Source organism: Onychostruthus taczanowskii, unplaced genomic scaffold (assembly GCF_017590055.1).
Source record: "Onychostruthus taczanowskii isolate IOZ18803 unplaced genomic scaffold, ASM1759005v1 scaffold15, whole genome shotgun sequence".
Taxonomy (NCBI): domain Eukaryota; kingdom Metazoa; phylum Chordata; class Aves; order Passeriformes; family Passeridae; genus Onychostruthus; species Onychostruthus taczanowskii.
Genome location: NW_024498685.1, coordinates 5665776 through 5686766, shown reverse-complemented (window position 1 = coordinate 5686766; position 20991 = coordinate 5665776). Strand labels below are relative to the sequence as shown.

At 42.7% G+C, this 20991-nt stretch overlaps 1 protein-coding gene across 1 annotated transcript in view; it reads right to left on the bottom strand.

Moving 5' to 3' along the window:
- Positions 1 to 20991, bottom strand: part of STAB2 (stabilin 2) — a 77518-nt gene that overhangs the window by 20826 nt on the left and 35701 nt on the right. The window contains exons 28-44 of the mRNA XM_041398625.1: positions 19999 to 20046; positions 17081 to 17217; positions 16603 to 16717; positions 15593 to 15670; positions 15353 to 15445; positions 15126 to 15233; positions 12576 to 12707; positions 11407 to 11532; positions 10767 to 10823; positions 9477 to 9572; positions 8589 to 8784; positions 7339 to 7434; positions 6332 to 6377; positions 5196 to 5272; positions 3559 to 3684; positions 2984 to 3057; positions 1581 to 1652 (exon numbers count right to left, since the gene is read on the bottom strand). Coding sequence (XP_041254559.1) covers positions 1581 to 1652; positions 2984 to 3057; positions 3559 to 3684; positions 5196 to 5272; positions 6332 to 6377; positions 7339 to 7434; positions 8589 to 8784; positions 9477 to 9572; positions 10767 to 10823; positions 11407 to 11532; positions 12576 to 12707; positions 15126 to 15233; positions 15353 to 15445; positions 15593 to 15670; positions 16603 to 16717; positions 17081 to 17217; positions 19999 to 20046 — 1677 coding nt within the window. The remainder of the gene's footprint in view (positions 1 to 1580; positions 1653 to 2983; positions 3058 to 3558; positions 3685 to 5195; positions 5273 to 6331; positions 6378 to 7338; positions 7435 to 8588; positions 8785 to 9476; positions 9573 to 10766; positions 10824 to 11406; positions 11533 to 12575; positions 12708 to 15125; positions 15234 to 15352; positions 15446 to 15592; positions 15671 to 16602; positions 16718 to 17080; positions 17218 to 19998; positions 20047 to 20991) is intronic.

Genomic DNA, 20991 nt, shown 5'->3' with positions numbered 1-20991 from the left:
AGTCTCACTCTGCACCTCAGGGATGAGTCTTAGCTTCTCTGCCAATGCAGCTCTGACTAACCTTAAGGGGAATTATTTACACACTGTAAATCACTGGGATGGTGCCAGGGCCTGAATTTATTGAGGAGCATGGCACAGGACTGTCTGATGGCCCAGGTCAGCTGTAACAGGGACTTGCCTTGTCCTTGTCTCTAAAACAACTCCTGTCTGCACCTGAGTCCAGCGTCGGGCTTGGAGCAGAGGATGCATCTCACCCAGCTGCCTGCCTCCAGACAGCTCCCTGCACTAAACCAAGGTATTCCTCACTCAGGAGCAGCATGTTGGGGCTCAGAGCCCTGCTCAGTCACAAGTAGGTGCTCTCCTGTTACCACCTTGGCTTGCAAATAAGTTTTTATCCTGGGCTTGAGATCAAATTGGGGGAAATTGAAAAGCTTTCTTGTTTTTTCTTCGTGTACTTTTTTCATGGTGTCCTTTCTGTTGCTGATCATTTCAAGGATCCTTTCTCATGGGCCATGAGAGGGAGCAGAAACTCCTTTGGGAGCTGCCAGTGGGGCCTGACTTGACAGGTCAGAGAGACACCTGGCTGTAAGGAGTGGGTTTGGGTGGATTTGCTGTGGATTTGTCTTGGCTTGGGTAGACTTGGCAGCCTTGGCTACCTGTGAAGATTTGCTGCACAGAGGTTTGGTCATCATGGAGCCAGGTTAGCCTCTGGTATGACATTGATGCTCCTGAAGATGATCTTTATTTTTAACACATAGTTAGCCTGGCATAATTAGTCAAGTGGAAGCAAAGCTGCTGGAACACAGCACAGGAAAAAGCAAGAGAATTCGAAATCATAGGGAGCAATGGCTCAGAGCTTTAAACTCCCCTTCCTCCAGGTTGTGTTTTTACCCTTGCTCTTTCATCTCTGCCACCTTTCAAGGTCAGAGAAAGCCAGTTGAGAGGCCAGGCTGGGAGGGTGAGAATTGTTGTTGCTGTGCTCAGAGCACAGAGGATTAATGTACACAGAAGAGTGGATATGTCCCTGCTGCAGCTTGCCAAGAGGCAGAGCAGTGCAGCTGGTGCAAAGAACCACACTGATTGCCAATATGTGGCTTGCAGTGTGTGAGCCAGCTTGTGCTAAACAAATGTGGCTAATTTTTAGCCTGCAGTGACAAGTGAAGCACAGAATGGGTAGTGCATGGCATGTCCAGAGTTGGGTGTTGTGGAAGGAAATGGTTTGGTTGGCTTTTTGTAGGAAATCTGTATGACAAATAATTTGCTGACTTAGGTTTTGGCACTACAGACCAGGGTCTGTTTCTCTGCACTGGATTTTAACTGAGTTATTTAAGACTCAATGCTGAGTCCAGGCCCTCACTTATGTTCTATCCAGGCTGTGGTTGAGGAAAAGCCCTTCCTGCATCTTTAATTTCACCCATAGTGACAGCACTAAAGCATGTACTGAACCAGAATACTTAAAGATTATCCAAGTTAATGTAAATAAATTCTTAGCACACCTAACTTAATTTAGAATGCATACAACCCCAAAAGTGTAATGATTATAATGAGACCTGAAATTGTACTCTTAAATGGATACTCACTTGTGAACACATACTGATATATGTGCAGGTTTTGCCATCTCCAGAATATCCCTTCAGGCAATTACATACTGCCTACAAAGCAAAATCAGAAAACAATCACACATTGAAAAATGCTTGAATTTTTTTTTTTCAGCACACAAATATACAGTTTATTTTTTCCCAGATAATTTCATTGTGATATGGTGTGGAATTTATTAAGCTAAAAGCACATTGTGTCTCCCAGAGCAGTTTCTTCTCCAGTGTGAGTAACCATAGACTGAGATTGGGAAGTAATAATTTTCATTAGGCTCTGTCTACCTTTTTCTTGCCTATCCATCTCTGTTCTCCTCTCTGATGTCCTGTTCATTTGAAATGGCCCTTCTGACATCTGCACATTATTGTCTTGCTAACAGGCTAAACCTTTAATTTGTCTCCCTCATGTTTTTTTGCATAGGTTGGTATTCCCCTCTCATCCCTTTCCTTCCCCTGTTTTTTTTTTTTTTTTTTAAGTGATGAAAAGTAGCTTCAAAACACACCTGGAATTGTGTGTTTCTGGCAACTTCCCATGCAGTGGAAATATAGCTGACACTTTGTTCTGGTTACTATAGTTTACATTTGCAGTTATCACAAAGATGAAAAATAGTTGCAAAGAAATGAATTATATTCTCCAATTCACTGACAATTGTTCTGAAATTAGAATTTATATTTAATATGTAGGAATTTGAAAATTCAGTGAGATTTCTGCAGCAGAAATAAAACTGGGAGGTAGTCTAATTGTAGTGTTTATGTACCTCCTGGAGAAGTGAGAGCCCTAGAGAAAGTAGATGCAGTTCTGTCCTAAAAATTTTCCTTTGCAGTGCTGGGGTTTTGTAGTGGAGGTTGTTATTACAATGTTAATTACATTCTTACAGGTAAGCAGGAATAAATAAACAGGTTGTAGCTACTTCTAGAGGTCAGCAAAAGAGTGAGTGGACTGCAGAATGTTGTAACCCCTGTGCAAGAGCTATGGTTTAGGCCATTTTGTTTCCTTGTGGATACATTTGGACAGTGTGGGGAGTAGGACTAGTCTAAAATGGAATTTTTTCCATGGACAGTTTCTACAACAATAAAAGAAACATCATCTAGCAATACTTTCAAACTTACAGCTTTTCACATCAAAACCTCCCAAAGTAGAAAAACAACTACTTGAAATAGCAAAACACTGTTTTCCTCGGTATTTTTGGATTTCTTTCACTGAAATAGATTTTTTTCATGTTTATCTGCACTCCCCCTCAAATGCCTTTGTGAGGGAAGCATATACTTTTCACAATTGTCATGAAATTCAGTTTTCTACTTAAAAAAAAAAGTTGACATGGGGAAATCTTTTTTTGCCCAACAATAAACACTTGACTAGGCCTATTTTTCTTCACCAACAAAGTACTCACTTGATTGGGTCCAGTCTGTGTGCATTCTGCATTTCTATCACATCCACCATTGTTCACCAGACAAGGGTTGATTTCTTTATAAAACAGAAACAGTGTAATAAAGAGAGAGTAATTCTGAAAACCCAAGGAGAATAAATTTTAAGTAAAGCATCCTAGGAATGCAGATTTATGACAAAATTCGTTCCCTCAGTTACTCAGTACCTCAGTCTAGATCTTCAGTTGTCTTGGTGGAGGCTAAAGCAGCATTTCTGAACCAAACCTGAGGAGGTGTGGTGCGGTATCTAAAAGTCTGTGATGGTCAGAGGAGCGTGTGTGTATCAAGCTGCTGGAGAAAGGGTTATCCTTGCTAGGGGGTAGGTGTTGTTTGACAAGATTTGGTGTCACTCCACACTGCTGCATGTGCACGGTTTGCCAAGTAGCACCAGCCACGTGGCAGGAAAAGATGCCTTTGGCATCGGGGGTATAGAATAAGCAAGCTGCACTTCTGGGTCAGAGTGGGAGGAGGAACATCCCCCTGGAGGAAACCTCTCCCGTGGTTTTCCTGCGAGTGATAGAGGGGCAGGGCGTGTGCTTACCGAAGCAGACGATCCCGTCCCCGGTGTAGCCGGCGCTGCAGACACAGGCTCTGTTTCCTGGTGTTGTTCTCCTGCACTCTGCCTTGGATGAACAGCCCCCATTGCTGCTCCCACAAGCATCAATAGCTGAAAAGGGACAGCAGCAGAGATTAAACCAATGTGCTGGCTTCTCATGATTATCCGTCTCCATTTTTAAAGGGATTTACTAACATTTTTGGAATGAGTCTTTCTGAATCAGGAGGCCACACTTTTCATTAGTGCTAGTTATTTAATACCTATTATTGTTTCCAGAGGGAAAGCTGAAATGGTGTTTCTAGTCTGGAATGTTAGAGTACATCTAGGACTGACTTTCAGTAACATTCCCTCTCCCAATTCTGCCCATTTCAACAAAACACAAAAAAAAAAAAAAAAAAAAAAAAGAATGTTTGTGTTCATCTATGGTTTAAATAGCCATTTAAGTGTTCCCTGAGCTTGACATTTGCTGCACACATATCACATAACTTCTCTTGCAGGAGGTCTAGAGTACAATACCACCTAGCCCTCCTGTGACAGCAAGTCTGGGTTCTTATTCAGATGGATACTCATACTGTTTCTCCAGCTCTGGATGAGCTGGATGCTCACAATTTGAGTGCAGGAAGGGAGCCTTGTCTGATCTTCAGTGTGATTCAAATCAGCCTGAAAATTGCCTTAAGTTTTGCTTCAAATGACCCTAAATTGCTCTTTCATCTGTTTCAGACCAGGGAGTTGATTTTTTTCTGCAACTAGTTTTGTCCAGGAATCATGTATATGGAAACAAGGAGAGTGCAGAGTCACTATGGGTGACCTGTGTCACCCAGCTCTTCCTGCACATGGGGAATTGCCCCCCAACAGATTAAAATGGCTTTGTCTGTTTTGTGCCAGAAGAGAAAATGAAAACGGGCCGAATAAGAGTGGCAAAATCTGGGATTAGGACACTGCCAGCCATTGTGAGTAAGTAGAAAAATAGGCTTCTGTCTGAAAAACATTAGTATTTTAATCAGTTAACTATTAAGAAAAAATATAACTAATTATGATTATTGTAGCTGGAAGCAGTCTGTTTTGGATAACCCAGATTTTTGGAGGAACACCTAGCATAAGGTGCTATTATCCCTTTCTGAGGGTCTCTTAAATCTCTCTACTCTACAGAAATGGATTTTGCCACACCAGAAATCTGAGCAAGTTCAGAAAGCTGAGGAAATGGTTGAGCTACACAGCTTCCAATAGCTGGAAGTGTTATTGTGCCCTGAATTGGCCTCTCTTTGCTGGGCTTTGTTGGGAAAGGGAGTAAAAGTCACAAACCAGGTTTCATTACTCTCCAAACAATGGGGCTGGGGTTGTGCACAGCATGTTCCCTTTTCTCTGCTCTCCCTCAGCACAATGCCTCACAACTTGGAGATCTGGAGCCCTTTGTTTGCTATGAATCTGCACCTGTTGGGCTGCTGTTTGTTTTGAGGGAACTGGCAACAATTCCTGGTTTTTAACTGGTGCATAGGGAACTGCTCATCTCTCACCAACTCTACTGTGACCAGAGAGTGCTTCAAGCATTCTTCTTTGCTTTCTTTTTTTTATGGTTTTTTTATTTTTTTATTTTTCAAAGGGAAGAAACAAAGTTCACTTGCCTGTGCAGAATGTCCCGTTCCCCTCAAAGCCAGCTGCACACTTGCAATAGGCAGTGCCATTTGATAGGAGGAGGCAGCTAAGGAAATGAAAGGAGGGAGGCATCATTTAAAAGAGAGGAAAAAAATAATTGGTCAGGTCTTTTGTACAGCCCTTGTTTTTGTGAGTGTTTCTGAAGGTAATATTGCAGAGAAATAACAAAGCATTTAATCATACAGTAAGAGGTAGCTAAGCCCATAAAAACGGACCTAGCTGGACCAAGCTTTTCAAATGTGTTTTGGATGTATTATTTTAGGTATTAGAATTCCATGCTTTGGTGTTTAATATCCTATTTTTTTTTCTTGTGCAGAGCTACAGGATTTGTATGTCTGCTCACCCAAAAAAGCTGTGCACAATTTTTGTCTCTGTGCACCCAGTTTATGGAGGGATGCAGCCAGCACAATTCACCACTGCCCCCTACTCCTGCCATGCCTGCACCTGTCCTCAGACCTACAGGTGTATGTCAGTGGATGAAAAATACACAAGAGAGGAACAATCTGCTTCTGTCAGAAACACAGTCGTGATTCCAGAATGTGTGGGGTCCCCACGAGCAAATCTGAGAGTGTAGTTTTGCCAAAAAAGCCTGGTAAAAAATTGCTACTGTGAACTGAAGGCCACAAACACACAGGGAAGAGAATTACCTACATCTGGAAAAAGGTGGTTTGCCCCTCTGGTTTCTCAGCTCCTACAGAAGAGCTGTGGCTGAAAATGAGGAGTCTTTCCAGCCAGTTTTCCTTGGGTTTTTTTGAGATGTCTTGACTAGCATAAATCTTGCTGCCTGGTCAGTGGTAAGGGGACAGATGCACTTCAGTAAATGGCTCAACAGGGCTCACTTACTCCTCTGAAAACTAGTTATTGTCCCAATATTGGTGCTGGACTGGTTAGAGCATTTTTTTGTTGTTATTTGTATAATTTGACATGAAGTGAGGAGAGGTTTGAACTTTCTGGCCTCATCACCACATAGATTAGATTTACATTGCTCCTTATCTCTGTGAGATCTACTGCTGAGAAGTCATGAACAAGGTGGATTTGATTTTTTGCCTTGCAAGAGGTCCCCTTTTTCTTCCCTCTCCTCTAAATGAGTACAATTCATACATACTTAGCACTGGTGTGGCACGAAGCGTTACATGCATCATCTTTGATTTCTGCAAGTGGAAAAAAAAATGAAGTAGGAATCAGAACCTTTTGGGTCAACATTCTTTTAGATTCAGAGTCTTTTGTTCCCACCGTGTGGAGCTGGAGGCTGAGTTCTGTGCCAGACCACTGTGCTCTCAATCTCAATAGCGACTCCACCTGTAGAGTCTGTATAGATCAGTGGATACCACTTAAATTAATTTGCAAGGAAGAGCTGTGTCATATTGTCAGGAAGACATTTCACCTGTTGTCATTTACCTGTATTTAGTCTGGTGAGTCTTGTATAATATTAGAATTATATAAGGGTATGTTTTCTAAAGGAGCTGAAATTTTTCTCAGAGTATATACAGCAAACCTCTAACAAAACTGTACTTATTACTAATATTTTCCCTGGGAAAATTTAAAATTGATCTTGAATGCTCTTATAAATGTGCTTGTAACATTTTTAAATTTTACACTATTATAGCTAGAGTTTTGAAATAGTTACTGAGTACATTTTAATTATGTATAAATAGACTATAATTTGACTGGACATAGAAGCTGTATTAAGCCAGCACAAAATGATTTATTTGCTAATTATTTTTTATCACATTAAAAAGAACAAGATAATTTAATATCTGGTGTTGTGTAGCTAAATCAACTTTTAGAAGCACTTGAGAGGCTTTTGATCTGAGAGTCAAAATGTGCTGAGTAGTCCTGCTCTGGAAAACATGTAGCTTTACTAAATGAGATATTCTTTTGGGGCAGATAGAGGGTGACACTGGTAGAGAATTAGCTAAGTAAGCGTTACAGTGTCGAGTGGTGTCTCAACCAGCTCTCTAATAATGCAGTAATTAATTGCCACAGCACAGGAATGTGACCCATATTTCACTGCATGTGGGAAGCTGCACTGGGATCTGATTGTGACTGCAGTTCTGTCATTCTCTGAAATGCTCACCTTTTACCCCAGAAGAAAAGAGGCAGGACACTCACCGGTCTCACACGTCACTCCTCTCCAGCCAACGTCACATTCACAGGAGCCATCCCCATCGATCCCGCTGCTGCATTTCCCATGGACACAAGTGCACACTGTGGGAGAGATGGGGGCATGCCACTGTCCCTGGCAGTGTGGCAATGCGGGCAGGAAGGACAGCAGGAGTGGCCCAGACACCACCTGCTGATGGCACCTTCTGCTCTGCGCTATTTGAAGAAAGGCTCTCTCTTGTGCCCTTTGGTTTCTAATTACACAATAACTCTGAATTCAAACTATGCTTATATTGCCTGTATTCCCAAATGCAGGGTCTGAAACTGTATTTTAATGGGGAAAAAAATTGGTGGAAAATAGCAGTGCTATAGAGGATGGTTCTTGCTGGATTCTTTTCTAATTCTGTGGCGTGATAGATTAGGAAGCCCTGTCTTGAGCCTAGGGATTAGAAAGAAAACCCCATAATGGGAAAAGAAAAAGAGTTAAAAATGTTTTTAAGCCTGGCCTGTTAGGAAGTGCTGTGTTTCTAGAATCTGGAGTGAACATGGTTAGAAGATAAAAGGGGAAGCCACTGTCCCTGGCAGTGTGGGCAGTAAGGACAGAAGGGGTGGCCCTGACACCACCTGCTGATGGCACCTTCTGGTCTGGGCTATTTGAAGAAAGGCAGTGTCTTGTGCTCTTTGGTTTCTAATTATTTAACAATAACTCTGAATTCAAACTATGCTTATATTGCCTGTATTCCCAAATGCAGGGTCTGAAACTGTATTTTAATGGGAAAAAAATTGGTGGAAAATAGCAGTGCTACAGAGGATGGTTCTTGCTGGATTCTTTTCTAAGTCTGTGGTATGACAGAGTAGAAAGCCCTGTCTCGAGCCTAGGGATTAGAAAGAAAACCCCATAATGGGGAAAGAAAAGGAGTTAACAATGTTTTTAAGCCTGGCCTATTAGGAAGTGCTAGCACTGGGCTGAACATGGTTAGAAGATAAAAGGGGAAGCCCCTGACCCTGGCAGTGTGGGCAGGAAGGACAGCAGGGTGGCCCTGACACCACCTGCTGATGGAAGCACTGTCTCCAGCCCAGGGATTAGAAAGAAAACCCCATAACAGGGAAAGAAAAGGGGTTAATGATGTTTTCAATCCTGGCCTATTAGGAAGTGCTGTACCTTCCTAGAACCTGAACGTGGTTAGAAGACAAAAGGGGAAGGTTTGGGCCCCTGAGGGGCCTGCCAAGCTGCGCTGTGGTTTGGGGACGCTGGGTACCTTGGTCACAGCTGCGGCCGTATCTGCCCTGGCCGCAGCGCTCACAGGCCGTGCCCACGAAGCCCTCCTCGCACTGGCAGCTGCCCGTGCCGTTGGTGCCATCCAGGCACACGCCGTTCCCGGAGCAGGCGCTGCCGGCTCTCCCTGGGCACGGCTGGCACTGTGGGCCGAAGAACCCCGCGCAGCACTCCCTGGTCTGCAAAGCCAGAAATGCTGTGCTGAGGGGCAGGGGGAATGAGAGAGCTGGGTTTTCACAAGGGTTTTAGGGATAGGGAAAGAGGGTGGGTTTATATTGGATATTGGGAAGAAATTATTTAGTGTGGTGAGGCACTGGAACAGGTTTCCCAGAGAAGTTATTGGTGGACCCATGCCTGGAAGTACAAGGCAAGGTGGTGGGGGACCGTGAGAAATCTGGTCAAGGGGAGGGTGTTTCTGCCCATGGCAGGATGGTTGGGACTAGATAAACTTTAAGGTCCCTTCCAACCCAAACTAGTTTTTGATTCTGTGGTATTTAGCAGCACATCAGCTCTGCTGGTCTGTGACCACACTCCTCAGTGTGCCAGGACACAGGCTGCCACTGCAAGTCCTTGGTGGGACCCAGGTGCCCTTCACCCCTTCAGAGAGAGGTGGGGAATTGCTAGGGACAAGCACAGCTTTACCCTTCCCAAACCTGTGCTCCCTTTGCATCACATGGACACGCAGCGCTTTGTGCGGCAGCTATCATCAGTCTTTAACCTTCCCATCTCTGCTGTATCCCGAATAAAGTCAATAAATATACAGTTAGCAGCTGCCTTGACATGCTGCCTGTGCTTAGTGGGAGCGATGAGGAGGATGAAGATTGGGGAAGGGGGCTCCTGGTTTTTACCACGATAGAAGCAGTGAACTCACAATGATGGTTTTAGCACATTTGGGCTTGCAGCCAATCTGGATGGTGTACTGTCTCATGTGGTTTTCTGTGAGGACACAGTATTTCTTCACCCCTGCCTGAGCAAAGATTGGAGAAACAGATGCACTTCTGAATAATATTGATCAGCTACTTTCAAATCTGTTAATTCATGGGACATTAACTTTATGCATGCTGTGCACTGACTCACCCATTCATGATTAAAATGAAGAAAATACTTTTAGAAATAAAAATGAACATATGATCAGTTTAACTCAGTGTCTTGTGGTGTTTTAAAGATGTCTAAAATTGCTTTTGCTCAGAACTGAACAGATTCTATTCAGAAGTTTTATAAACTTTTTTTAATTTTTCACATTTTCTGATCTAATTTTTCTTGGAAAACCAAGTTATGAAGTTGTGCAAAAACAGCTGTTGAAAAATTATCTTCTAGGTGTGAACACAATTGGGGAAAGATCGTTTGCTGAAGAAAGATTTTGATCTCAATGTACACTTGTGAGGAAATTGAGACAAGAATCCATCCAACTGTTCATTGTGAAAATGTTAATGAGTTTGATTTTTACCCATGAGGAATTAAATTTGGTTTTGCCAGTCGAGTACTTTGATGTGGTGGATAGGACTTAAGCTGCTTTGGAATACCATCACTGGCATAATTAATTTTAAAAAATTATAAAGGAAAATACACTTATGTAATACCAATGGAGAGGCTTTCACGGCTAAGTTAGGTATCAAGAAACTCTAAATATATGCAGTTCTCATGTATTGGACCTGGGCATCCAAAGTCTCTCTAATCTCCAAATTTTCTTGTGACAATAGTTTACAGCATATTGCTGGGGATGGATTGACTTTGCCCTTTTGTACATCTCTGACTTGAAGGTCTAAAGCTGGTGCTGTAATTCCTTCTGGAGCAGGCATACTTCAGACCACATTTAACTCCCCTAATTTTGCGTGGTAGGGGTAAACTTTGCAGTTTAAGGAGTCTTGGTTGTCCCAGTGCATGTGAGAAACTGTCCCTGAAAGATAAATCTGTCTTTAAGCTGACCTTCTGCTACCTTGATCCCAGGTAGATTTTTCAAAAAGAATCTATGAAGTCAGGGTGGATTGAGCCTCTTGAATATAAGCAATGTATGTAGCAGGCTGAAATAACTACTACGTATTTTGGTGAAACTGAGACAATTATATATAAAAAATTATATTAAAAATAGGACTGAATGCATATCTAGTCAGTTTTTATATGGAGAAATGAAAGACCCTAGCATTAATGAAAAACAACTTACGATTTCTTTTGTTCCCGGGGGACAACTTGATGGTTGTGAACAAATTCTGCACTTCTCCTTATGCAACACAAGTGAGAGGTAGTTAACAGATTGTACAGAGATGCAGGCAGGTTGTTCCATAGAAAAAGAATGATTTCCAGCCACATTTCTAAATCTGGTGCTTGAGGTACATTATCAGGGCGACCCCTTTGGTAAAGAGGGTGAGGGAAGCTGTCCTCCTCAGCAAGGAAGAATATCCCTAAAAGTGGCTCTGTGGGGACACCCTTCCCCCAAGGGGAAGAAGGAAAGATCATTTGGTTATTTTTAATTTGGTCTTCTAAAGTGATGCTTCCCACTTTATAAACAAGTGGTCTGGTTATGAAGATGTATTAGAATAATGCATTATTATCTGAATATTAGAGCTCAGCAATTTCTTATTATTGAGCTACTCTGACTACATTTTATCCAGGCTGTCAGAACACTGATTTCAGGACCAAAGTTGTCTTAAGAGATGCTAAAACTCTGGTAGGAACATCCTTTGTGGAAAACGTGTGCATTCCTTGCTGGGAAGTGGTATCACATATCCTATACTTTTGAGCTTTGTTTGACTGCAGGTTTCTCTGAGGGGATTTAAGTTTCTATATGAACTTATATCACTTACAATGATCACAGTATTATTGATATCACATCTGTTCTTCTGGATTTCCAGCACCTTTCCCAGTCCATGAATAATTCCTCTGTCTGTGGCAACGTTCGCATAGCTGATAGGAGCATCATTTATGTATCGCTGCAAGAGACATGCAATCAGTTAGAGAGTAGCAGAGGTGTTCCATGGCTCTGGGGTAGCCTGAGCAGTAGGATCTGGCAGAAAGAGAGAAATCCACAGGGGTCAAGTCAGGAAAACCAACAAAGGTAGTTAGCCTCGGGCACTGGCTCGTATTCCAGCTGCTGCATTTAACTGCTTCACTACCCTGGAGGGCATGGGGTGACTTGCAGCCGATTAAAACCTCTGAGCAACAGGATTTGGCAGAGCAGCTTTTTCCAAGGGGTGTAAAGGCCATGAAGAAGGAGCCTAAGGCGAGCCAAAAGGTGGATTTGCTGTGTCTGGGGGATGTGGGGCTTCAAGGAAACCCTACCAGTAGCTGCCCTTTCAAGGAGGACTTCCATCATCTCAGTGCTACCCCACACTCCCATCATGCCCTCACCAGCAAGTCCCAGTGCAGGTGCTTGTTCAAAGCTCAGCTGTGGGCAGAGCCAAGAGCAGGACTGAAGCTCTGGGGGTGAGAAGCTTTCTCTCTTCCTTTGCCCACAGGGACTTCTGGGACAGAGGAGGAGGACTGAGCTCCCTTCCTGGCCCTGTCTTTTAATCTTGCTGTGCCTGATTTTTCCATGAGTGGTATTGAAAGACAATTCATATTTGTTGCGCAGTGCTTTGAGTTCTTAGGATTGAAAGTGGAGTGAATCCACAGAAAATAGAAATAATGTTTTATTATTGAGGGCAGGTTTCTAACAGCCCTTGGAAGTCAGATTAATGGCTGCTTTGGAATTCAGGCTTGAAGTTGCTAGAGACAGATACCTAAAATTCAATTTTAATTGTGAACAGCACAGCTGAAATCAATTTCAATCAAAGATACCTCCAAGGGTGACTTTGAATTAAGCAGGTCTGAGACAGGCCTTGCATTTGAGTGACAACTTTTGTGCTGTTGAGTCACAGAAGCTGATGAGGGGTGCACAGTTCCTCTTGTACCCATGCAAGTTTAAAGCTGGGGCTGGGTTTGTAAAAAGCAGGAAAAAAAAGCTGTTTCTCCCAGCAGGTGCAGACAGCAGTACCTGGCTGTTGTGGAGGAAGAACCCAAGCTGGTAGGAGAACCCCAGCATGGTCTCCCTGTGCATGCCATTGTGCAGGTTGTTCTTCAGGAGCTTCTCATCCAGCACAACGTGATAGCGGATTTGCCTTTCGTCCTGCCAACACAAAATTACATTCAGAATTATCTAATACAGAATGAAAACTTCCTAGGGAGAGCATTTTCCAAAGGATTTAAGCCAAACATAGATTGCCTGAATTTAAAGAGAAACTTCTTCAGTGGATAGGTTATTTCATTTCCTCCTGTAGTCAGCCTGCATTCTGTCCACAATGACAATGTTGTTGACCATGGAAGACGAAAGGCTATTGAATTGGGAGCACCAAGGTTTGATAGAGCCTGTAGTGTGTTTCTGTGCATAGGGCTGGCTGCTGAATTCAGGGAAAAGTCAGATGATTTTTAGGACTCTGAACTTCATGGGTTCATTTGACATGAAGGGTTGCATATTTGTGTGTGTTTTTATGGTCTTTCCATCCCTATTCCTTTTTCATTTGAGAATCTCTGAATAACCTATAGGAGAACAAACTGTAGTGAGTGTTTAGGGTAATTTTTCTCTCTATCTATATTTTTATATTATATATATAATCCTTAAGGGCATATTCAATCAATAAATACTGCTTTTAATTGTCTTTAATTGAACAGTTTTCTATGCCTGGTTGGTAGAGTATATTCATATTTCATGTAAAGTGATGAAGTTACTCTCTCTCCATCAAAATTTTGCGAGGGTTTCCCAAGGCTTCTACATCATGTTCTGAAGCAGGAGGCTCCCAGAGCTCTCCCTGACTAGGAGGAGGAAGCAGAAGCAGGATGTGTTGGTGGGAGATTGACCAATATGAGAGAAGCTGGGGTGTTTGGGGAGTTTAGGAGCTGCCTAGCCAACAGACAGTGCTGCTGCAACTTTGTCTTTGCAACGAAATGTTGTGGGAAATCCTGTTGCTCACTGTCCCCTTATTCTGAATGCCCACGCTGCTCCTGCTCTTCTGCTCCTTCAAAAGTGTGTGAAAGCATAAAGATCTTCAGGATGTGAGATTTGTGATGTGGCCTGGCCCACAGAGTAAAAGACATCTCTTAGGGCTGGCCTTGTTCCATAGATTTGGCAAAAAATATTTGCAGATGAGAAAGTGTGAATTAAGATAGAGCTAACCTCCATCAGTGTCCAGCCCTATTTAATCTCCTGACTTTGATGAACTGGAGAAAAAGCTAACACTGTCTTGACTTCTGTCTTTAATCAACAGCAGAGTTAGAACATCTTGCCCCATCAGGTCCAAGAAATGAGATCTTCTCCCTGTGCTAAACTCTTCACTCTGCAGCAGAGTTCTACCAAGTGCTTCACAAAGAGGTTAAGCCTCAGGCAGACTTAACCTTAGAGTTGTTTTTGGATTTTTTTTTTTTTTTTTTTCTCAGATTGCTACATCAGGCAAGGCTGGGAGGATGGAAGAAAGACTGAAGAAACACTGGTGAGTAGTGGAAATGAAAATGATTTCTCTGTGTGTAATCCAGATCTACTGGGATTGATGTCCTATGCGTCTCTCAAAGTTCATTAGAAATTCTTCTTGTAGTGATGTGGAAATAATGATGTGTCAAGAAACAACTAAAACAGTGTTCAAAAGCCATTTGAGCAGGTGGAGCTCGATCACTTGTGAACGTGGGACATTTGCCATGGGTCTGTTGGTAAATGGTTTGGGATGAGTCATTTGAGCCCTGCACTCCTCAGCTTCCTGGCTGTAAATGGAGACCATGTAAGTAGGGATAGAGTGTGGATAAATATTTTTGGAAGAGACAGGGAAGAATTAAAGCCACTGGGTAAATCATGGGTGAAGGTTCCTCTGCAAGGTGTGTGGCTCTTAATATTTGTGCTATCTATAAAGCTGTTTCAAATTGGAGAAAATATGAAGAAAGCTGCTGGGATAAAGCAGAAAAAGGATAGCTTATCTTGGGAGGAAACCAACAAGGCTGAGAAGGGGGTTTGAGCTTGTAAATATGTCAGGGTACAAATTGCCAGAGAGAGTATTGCTGCAGTATTCCTGCAGGAGTGACAAGGCCAGCATCTGGACAGTTTTAGGAAAGACTCACAATATTTCATGGCATTATTAATGATGGGGTATAAGTGATGTCAGGGGACTGGAGTTTGTTCACCTAAAAACCTCATTTCAGTGTTTTTTCTGGTCACTCCTGTAGTGACCTTCTTTACATAAAAAACCTCTCTCAAAATCCCAAACAAACAAAAAAAAAGTCTACTGACAAGATGTCTTGGAAATTATCACCGTGTTTTTAATTGAGAGAAGGCAAAAACACAGAAGAAATAGCTAGGCTCTTCCTAGACTAACAAATATCTAGGCAACTCAGGACAGTATAGGTAGATCCATCCCATTTCAACTTCTTTGGTGTTACACACAAAACCTAACTTAATGGATTTTTGGGAAACAAATCTCCCTATATTTGTGGCCTCATAACCCATCCACTTGAAACAAAGATGAAATACTGAGCTGTTAGGACGAGCCTTGTGAGTAATACATACCAGAGTAGCAGATTTCTTATCCTTTAGGTAATTTTCTATGGCATCATTACTTGGGGCAAAGATTGTGTATGTGTTTGCTGCTTCTATTTCGTTAGCCAGGTTGTATTGCTGTTGTGAAACACATTAAAAAAAAAAAAAATCAGAATGACCACTGATAGTCTGAAATGCAAACAAAGCAGAGAGCTTCCTCTGCTCTGAAACACTGTGAGAATGGTGTGAAAGCTTACAATAATGTAGCCCCTGAACATGGAGTAGTCGGGCATTTGCTCCAGGCGGTCCAGCAGCCTCGGCAGGACAGCGCTGCGGAGCGGGGTCAGCACCTGCAGAGGAGCAGACACCCCACATCACCTGCAAGGATCACACACAGGCCAAAATGCTGCTCTGTGCACAGTGTTTTCCACAGGAGGCTCATAGGTTTGTGCTGCTTGCCGTGCAGAAGAGCAAATCCTGTTCAATGCATTTGATACCTTATCGATGACGTGGATGACCCCGTTTGTGGAAGCGATGTCGCTGGCCACAAAGTGAGCGCCCTCGAGGGTCAGGTTCTGCAGAAGAGAGAGGAGAGAGGGCTTGCCTTTGCCTTGTTGGGGAGCTGCTTCCCAGCAGCTCATCCTATGGATTTCCACACCTTCCCAAGTGCTGTCCTAGGGCTGTACCATGGCGCCACTCACACCAGAGGCTGGGTGACCCTCAGGGAATCATGCTCAGGGAGGGGACTGGAGGACCCTTGGCTGCTCCCTGGGTGCAGACTGGCAGAGCCCTGGGCTGGCTTGCACTGGAGGGGTTTGCTGGGCCTGGTGCACTCGCCTGCAGCACAGGGCAGGCTGAGCTCTGAGCTGATGCACACCCTCCCAGCTCTGTGCAGCTTTTTTCATAACTTTTCCTTTGGAGCATGGACGTGGGAGGAACTTCCCTCTCCCTTATTGGGGATGAAGTGCTTAAATGTGACTTGTGTATTTCTAGGAAATCCTTCTCAGAACATGGAATTTACCTGATAAAAAGGCTAAGGGAGAAGGGCTGTAACCTATTTACCATTAAAAATACCCTCAGGTGGCTTAGAACTATCAAGTTGCACATGGGAGATGTGTGTTATCACTGCTTCCTCCTAGCTTCCCTGTTCCCCAAATTAAATTATTTTGTTTCCTTCATGCTCTTTTATTAATTTTGCTCACACAGGCTGCTCCAGGCAAGGACTGCCATTCTGCTTGGTTACAGCTGTCCAGGGTCTGCAGCAGCTACTGGGGCATTAGAAAAAAATAATATTGTGGACAAATTTCAGTGATGTAAAGTGGTGGAGAAAAACAGGTTAATGTTTCTCCCAGAGGGCCCCATATAACTGAACTATGCCTTTAATTTTATGATGTGTATTTTAGAAAAAATACATAATGTATGTGTGGTTTTGTAATACAAGAAAGTCAGTGGCAGTGATGGCCAGGGTTTGGTGTATGATACCACAGCAGTTTGCAGGTCATCTCACCCCATTTTCTTTAGACAAGTGTAGGAATTTGCTCTGTAGTGATGTTGGCAGCATGTCAGAGGACGATAAATTCTGGAAATCAGCAAAGCTGTAAGCTCCTGTCAGTACATGATACCTAAAGGAAATTAACTGGATTTGAAGGTTTTGTATTTTCGCTCTTTTTTCTTTGTCTTATTTCATTAAACATGGTTAGTGTGTCTCAAATGGTAATTTTAAGCAGGAATTGCTTCTACAACACCTTGTTCAGCCATGTTTTCATCTTAGTTCAACATTTAAACATTTCTGACATAACATAAATAATGCTTTTTTCCAGTGGCCTTGCTACAGAGATTTATATGCCACTGGAACTAGAAGGGCAATCCTATGCTCTTCCTTTAAAATCAAAACACCTGTCTTGCTCTAGTGGCTTCAAACCAAAGGCTCGTTTAGCACAAAACCAGTTAATTTAAAAAGCCAAACCCCCAAAGCATGAACGTACTTCAGGAGAGTTGGAATGTTACTTTTTGTCATCCAAAAGGCTTTCTCATCTTCATCCATGCTCTCAATTGCTTGCAGAGAAGGCACAAGGACGGTCAGGTTTGAGGTGGTGGACAACACCGAGTTTATCTTGGCCTCCTGCATGGAAGTAAAGAGGGTAAAATAATTCCTTCTAAGGATGGTCTATAAATAGTAGCTGGTGACATTTTAAGCAAGGTGGAGCATGTGACGTGCTTTGTGACCAGCCTGGAAAGGGAAAAACTATTATACTGAGCAATGACTTGAACAATAGCACTCAGAGCTGTACAAAAATGGTAAACGAGTGTCTATTTTTTGCAGAATAGATTGCCAGCATTTAAAGGGCAGAGATAATGTCCAGGTCAGAATTGTTTCTTATGATGACATACATAACTTGACCCCCACAAAAGTTAGCCTGTCTCATAGGTTTCATATTATGCACTTGAATGTTAAAAAAAAAATAGTGGTGATAAATGGAGGTGATACATGCTAGTGGCTGCTGATAAATTCAAGTAATTTTCTCTTACAGAGTACTCCATGCTGTTCAATAGATAGAAGGACTATGAACCATGATATAAGAAACTCCCATGACACAGTGTTCCCATCTGGAAGAAGACTATTTAACAGGGCTGGGATTTTTTTCAAGATGCCCAAGAGTTATCTGTGTCCACTAGCACTGCAGTGGAGCTTGCTGTTGACAGCTCTAATTTTAGATGGGGATTGTAAGATCTTTGGCATGCATTAATTAATTAATCTTCCATGTTTTTATCTGCCTTAAGGATGGAAAGAGTTTCCACTGGAGAGGATTTTTCCAGTTGTGTGGAATTTTTTTTTGAGTGAAAAATGGAAAGCTAAATATTTACAGGTGACCTTGCTGAAGATGGGGTTCTCCAAGCTTTTCACAGGCTCCACAGCTTGCCAGTTTTGATACTGCCAGACTTGAGGGAGCAATATGAGCTTGGGGTCTACCTTTTTGCAGCTGGTATGCTGCCTGGAAGCTGTTTTGGATAGTCCTTCATTACCCATATTGGGTTCTGAATCAAGAAGAGAATCAGCTCCCTTAAATAGCTGGGAATTTTGTCTGTGTTAAGATCATCTTTCTTCCTAGCCATCATCCCTATCACCTTCCAAATATTTAAATATAGAAAGAGCAACAAACTTCCCCTTCTCATCCTTCTTGAGCAGCAAGAAAAAAATTTGGTTATGAAAAGTGGTAAACATCACATTCCTGCTTAAGTACAAAGTTAAAAACCCACAGATGGATATGCCTCCCTATTTTGCTCGTGTTTGTAGTTACCGGTGTTTATTTTCAGTGATAGAATTGCTCTGAAGTGTAGCAGAAATTTCCACATGTGTTTCAACAGATTATACAGACTCTTCCCTCTGATTTGTTCCTTCATTATCTAAAGAGCATATTAGCAGGAGAACAGCATTTCTTATAGTGCCCATTTCTTTAAATTCTTTAGTTTCTCTCTACAGTGTCCAGTGCCACAGCCTGAGCTCAGGGCCAGGCAGACAGCTGGCCTGAATTGGCCACATGGAGCTCTCTTAAGAAGCTCCCTGAGGTGCTCCTTGCCATTATGTACTTCAGTGACCCCCAAGCCATTAAACTTTGAAAAGCCTTAAAGCAACTAATGTGCTGTGACTTCTGATGATATTCGTTAACACATCACTGTCCTTTCTTGTTCACCATGCATTTGCTGAACACTTCTTACATTTAGGGTTTAAGTTCTTGTGGGAGCAACAAGTTTTGATTTTTATTTATGCAGCTCCAATCACAGTGGGGTAGGACTTCAATGTTACTGCTGCTCCAGTAATAAATGAAGCATGTGAAAATAGAAAGTAGATTTTGACAACCACTGTATCTAGAATTTTGGGGTTTGAAACCTACTTTGGTGCTTCTTCCATAACCTGGAGCCAAACAAGTTAATCTTTCCTCACTGAGGTTGTTCAGCCTGGAGGAAAGAAGACTCCAGGGAGACCTTTTGTGGCCTGTCAGTACTTACAGGGAGCTTGTAAGAAAGGTGGGACAGACTTTATAGCGGGACCTGTTGCAAAAGAATAATTGACAATGGTTCTAAATTCAAAAAGGGTGGATTTAGGTTTGATATAAGAAATATGTATATATTTTTTTTTTTAACAATGAGGGTGATGAAACACTGGAAGAGGTTGCTCAGGGGTGTGATGGATGACCCAGCCCTGGAGACATTCAGGATCAGGCTGGGAAGGACTCTGAGCAACCTAACTTAGTTGAAGATGTCCCTGCTTATGGCAGGGAGATTGGACCAGATGGGCTTTAAAGGTCCTTTTCTACTCAAACCTTTCCATGATTCTGTTTCCTGCACCTCAGCCAGGCCTGCACAGACTGAGTTTTTTCCTGCTCTCTTGCTGTGGCAGCAGTACACTATCCAGCCACACACTTGGATTTTCCTGCCATGGGGTATGTGGAAATAGGGGGGTAGGGCATTGCCTTCCCTCCCCACTTGTCATTTTATTGAATGAGAGAAGTTGAGACACCTGGGGTCATGTTCAGTCTCTGCTCAAACCCTGCTGCTGCTCATCTGGGCTGCAGTGTGTTTTCATGCAAAACTAGTCATGGCTTATGCAGCTCCCTGCCTCAGAGAGCAGGCTTGGAAATAGCTCTGCTGCTTCCTCTGCTGCTTGTAGAGCTTCCTTACTCACTGAATTTGGGTTCAGAAGTTGGTTTTCAGGCAGAAATAGGGAACCAGGTGATAACCCCCCCACAACAGGTGGGAAAGGCACCCTGGTGTCCCTCCAGATTTTCAGCTTCCTCTCTGATGGAAATATTGCTGCGAGGCTCCCATTTCTAAACTCTGCAAGGCTCGTGTATTTCTGCAAACTTGAGCATAACTACAGAGATTAACCACCAAGTGTACTTACATTAACCCACTGGTTAAAAGCAGCTGCTTCTGACAAAGTGGATAGCTCCTGATGAGAAAGAAGAGAGATCAATGAGTTTGTAAGCTATTAATTAGCTGTATCAAAGTGCTCTTGACTGTGGGGCCACCCATCATGTCTGGCCTGGCCCATGTGACATGGAGGAGGAGGAGGTTTTCAGTGTGTGTGAAAAGGGATGGCATTAATGTGGTTTTTTTTGTTGTTTGTTTGTTTGTTTTTTTATACTTTCTGGTAAAGGGAAAGGTGAATTATCAATTCTTGAAAATCAGGCCATGGATTTCTTAGGTGTGTACCTGACCTTGGTGTGTATTGTGTACTGACCCCAAGCTAAGAATTAATTTCCTGTGACTTTAAACTTAATTCTGCTCTTAACTCCATGCTAAATTGATTGAAACCTATGTTGTTTTAGCTGATATTTTTACAGCATCTTACACATCACCCAGCCCTTATTCTGCCAGAGTACTTAGAACAGAAATAGATGATAGTGTGAGCAGGGGTGGCAGATAGTGCTGAGAGCCATGTAAGATTATTGCCAGGAGCGGAGACTGAGGACACTTTCATTTTTCCTGTGCTGTTAAATGCATATTTATTTCACCAATTGACTTGCTTTGGTTTCATCTGCCTGTGGGTCGGCACAGTTTGTTTCAACATGATACATTGATCATTTCCACAGAGATAGTGCAGAGCAAAACTTCAGAAGAGTTGACTGCTTGGTGCTCCCAGCTGGGAAGTGAGTGCTTAGCACTTCTGTAGGTCTGGACTCTGTTTTTCAATTTGTTTTCAGTTTCAAATTTCAATTTGTTTGAAGCCAGAAACATGCTCTGTTCCCTTAGGCCCCTTCCTAAGCCATGTTTTTAAACACAACAAATAATTTATGTATCAGGCAAGTGTTCCCACTGGAACATCCTCTGCAGAGGTCACTGGTGGGCACCATATTTTTCTGACTGTTTGTAAAGGCTTTGCTATTCTCACCCT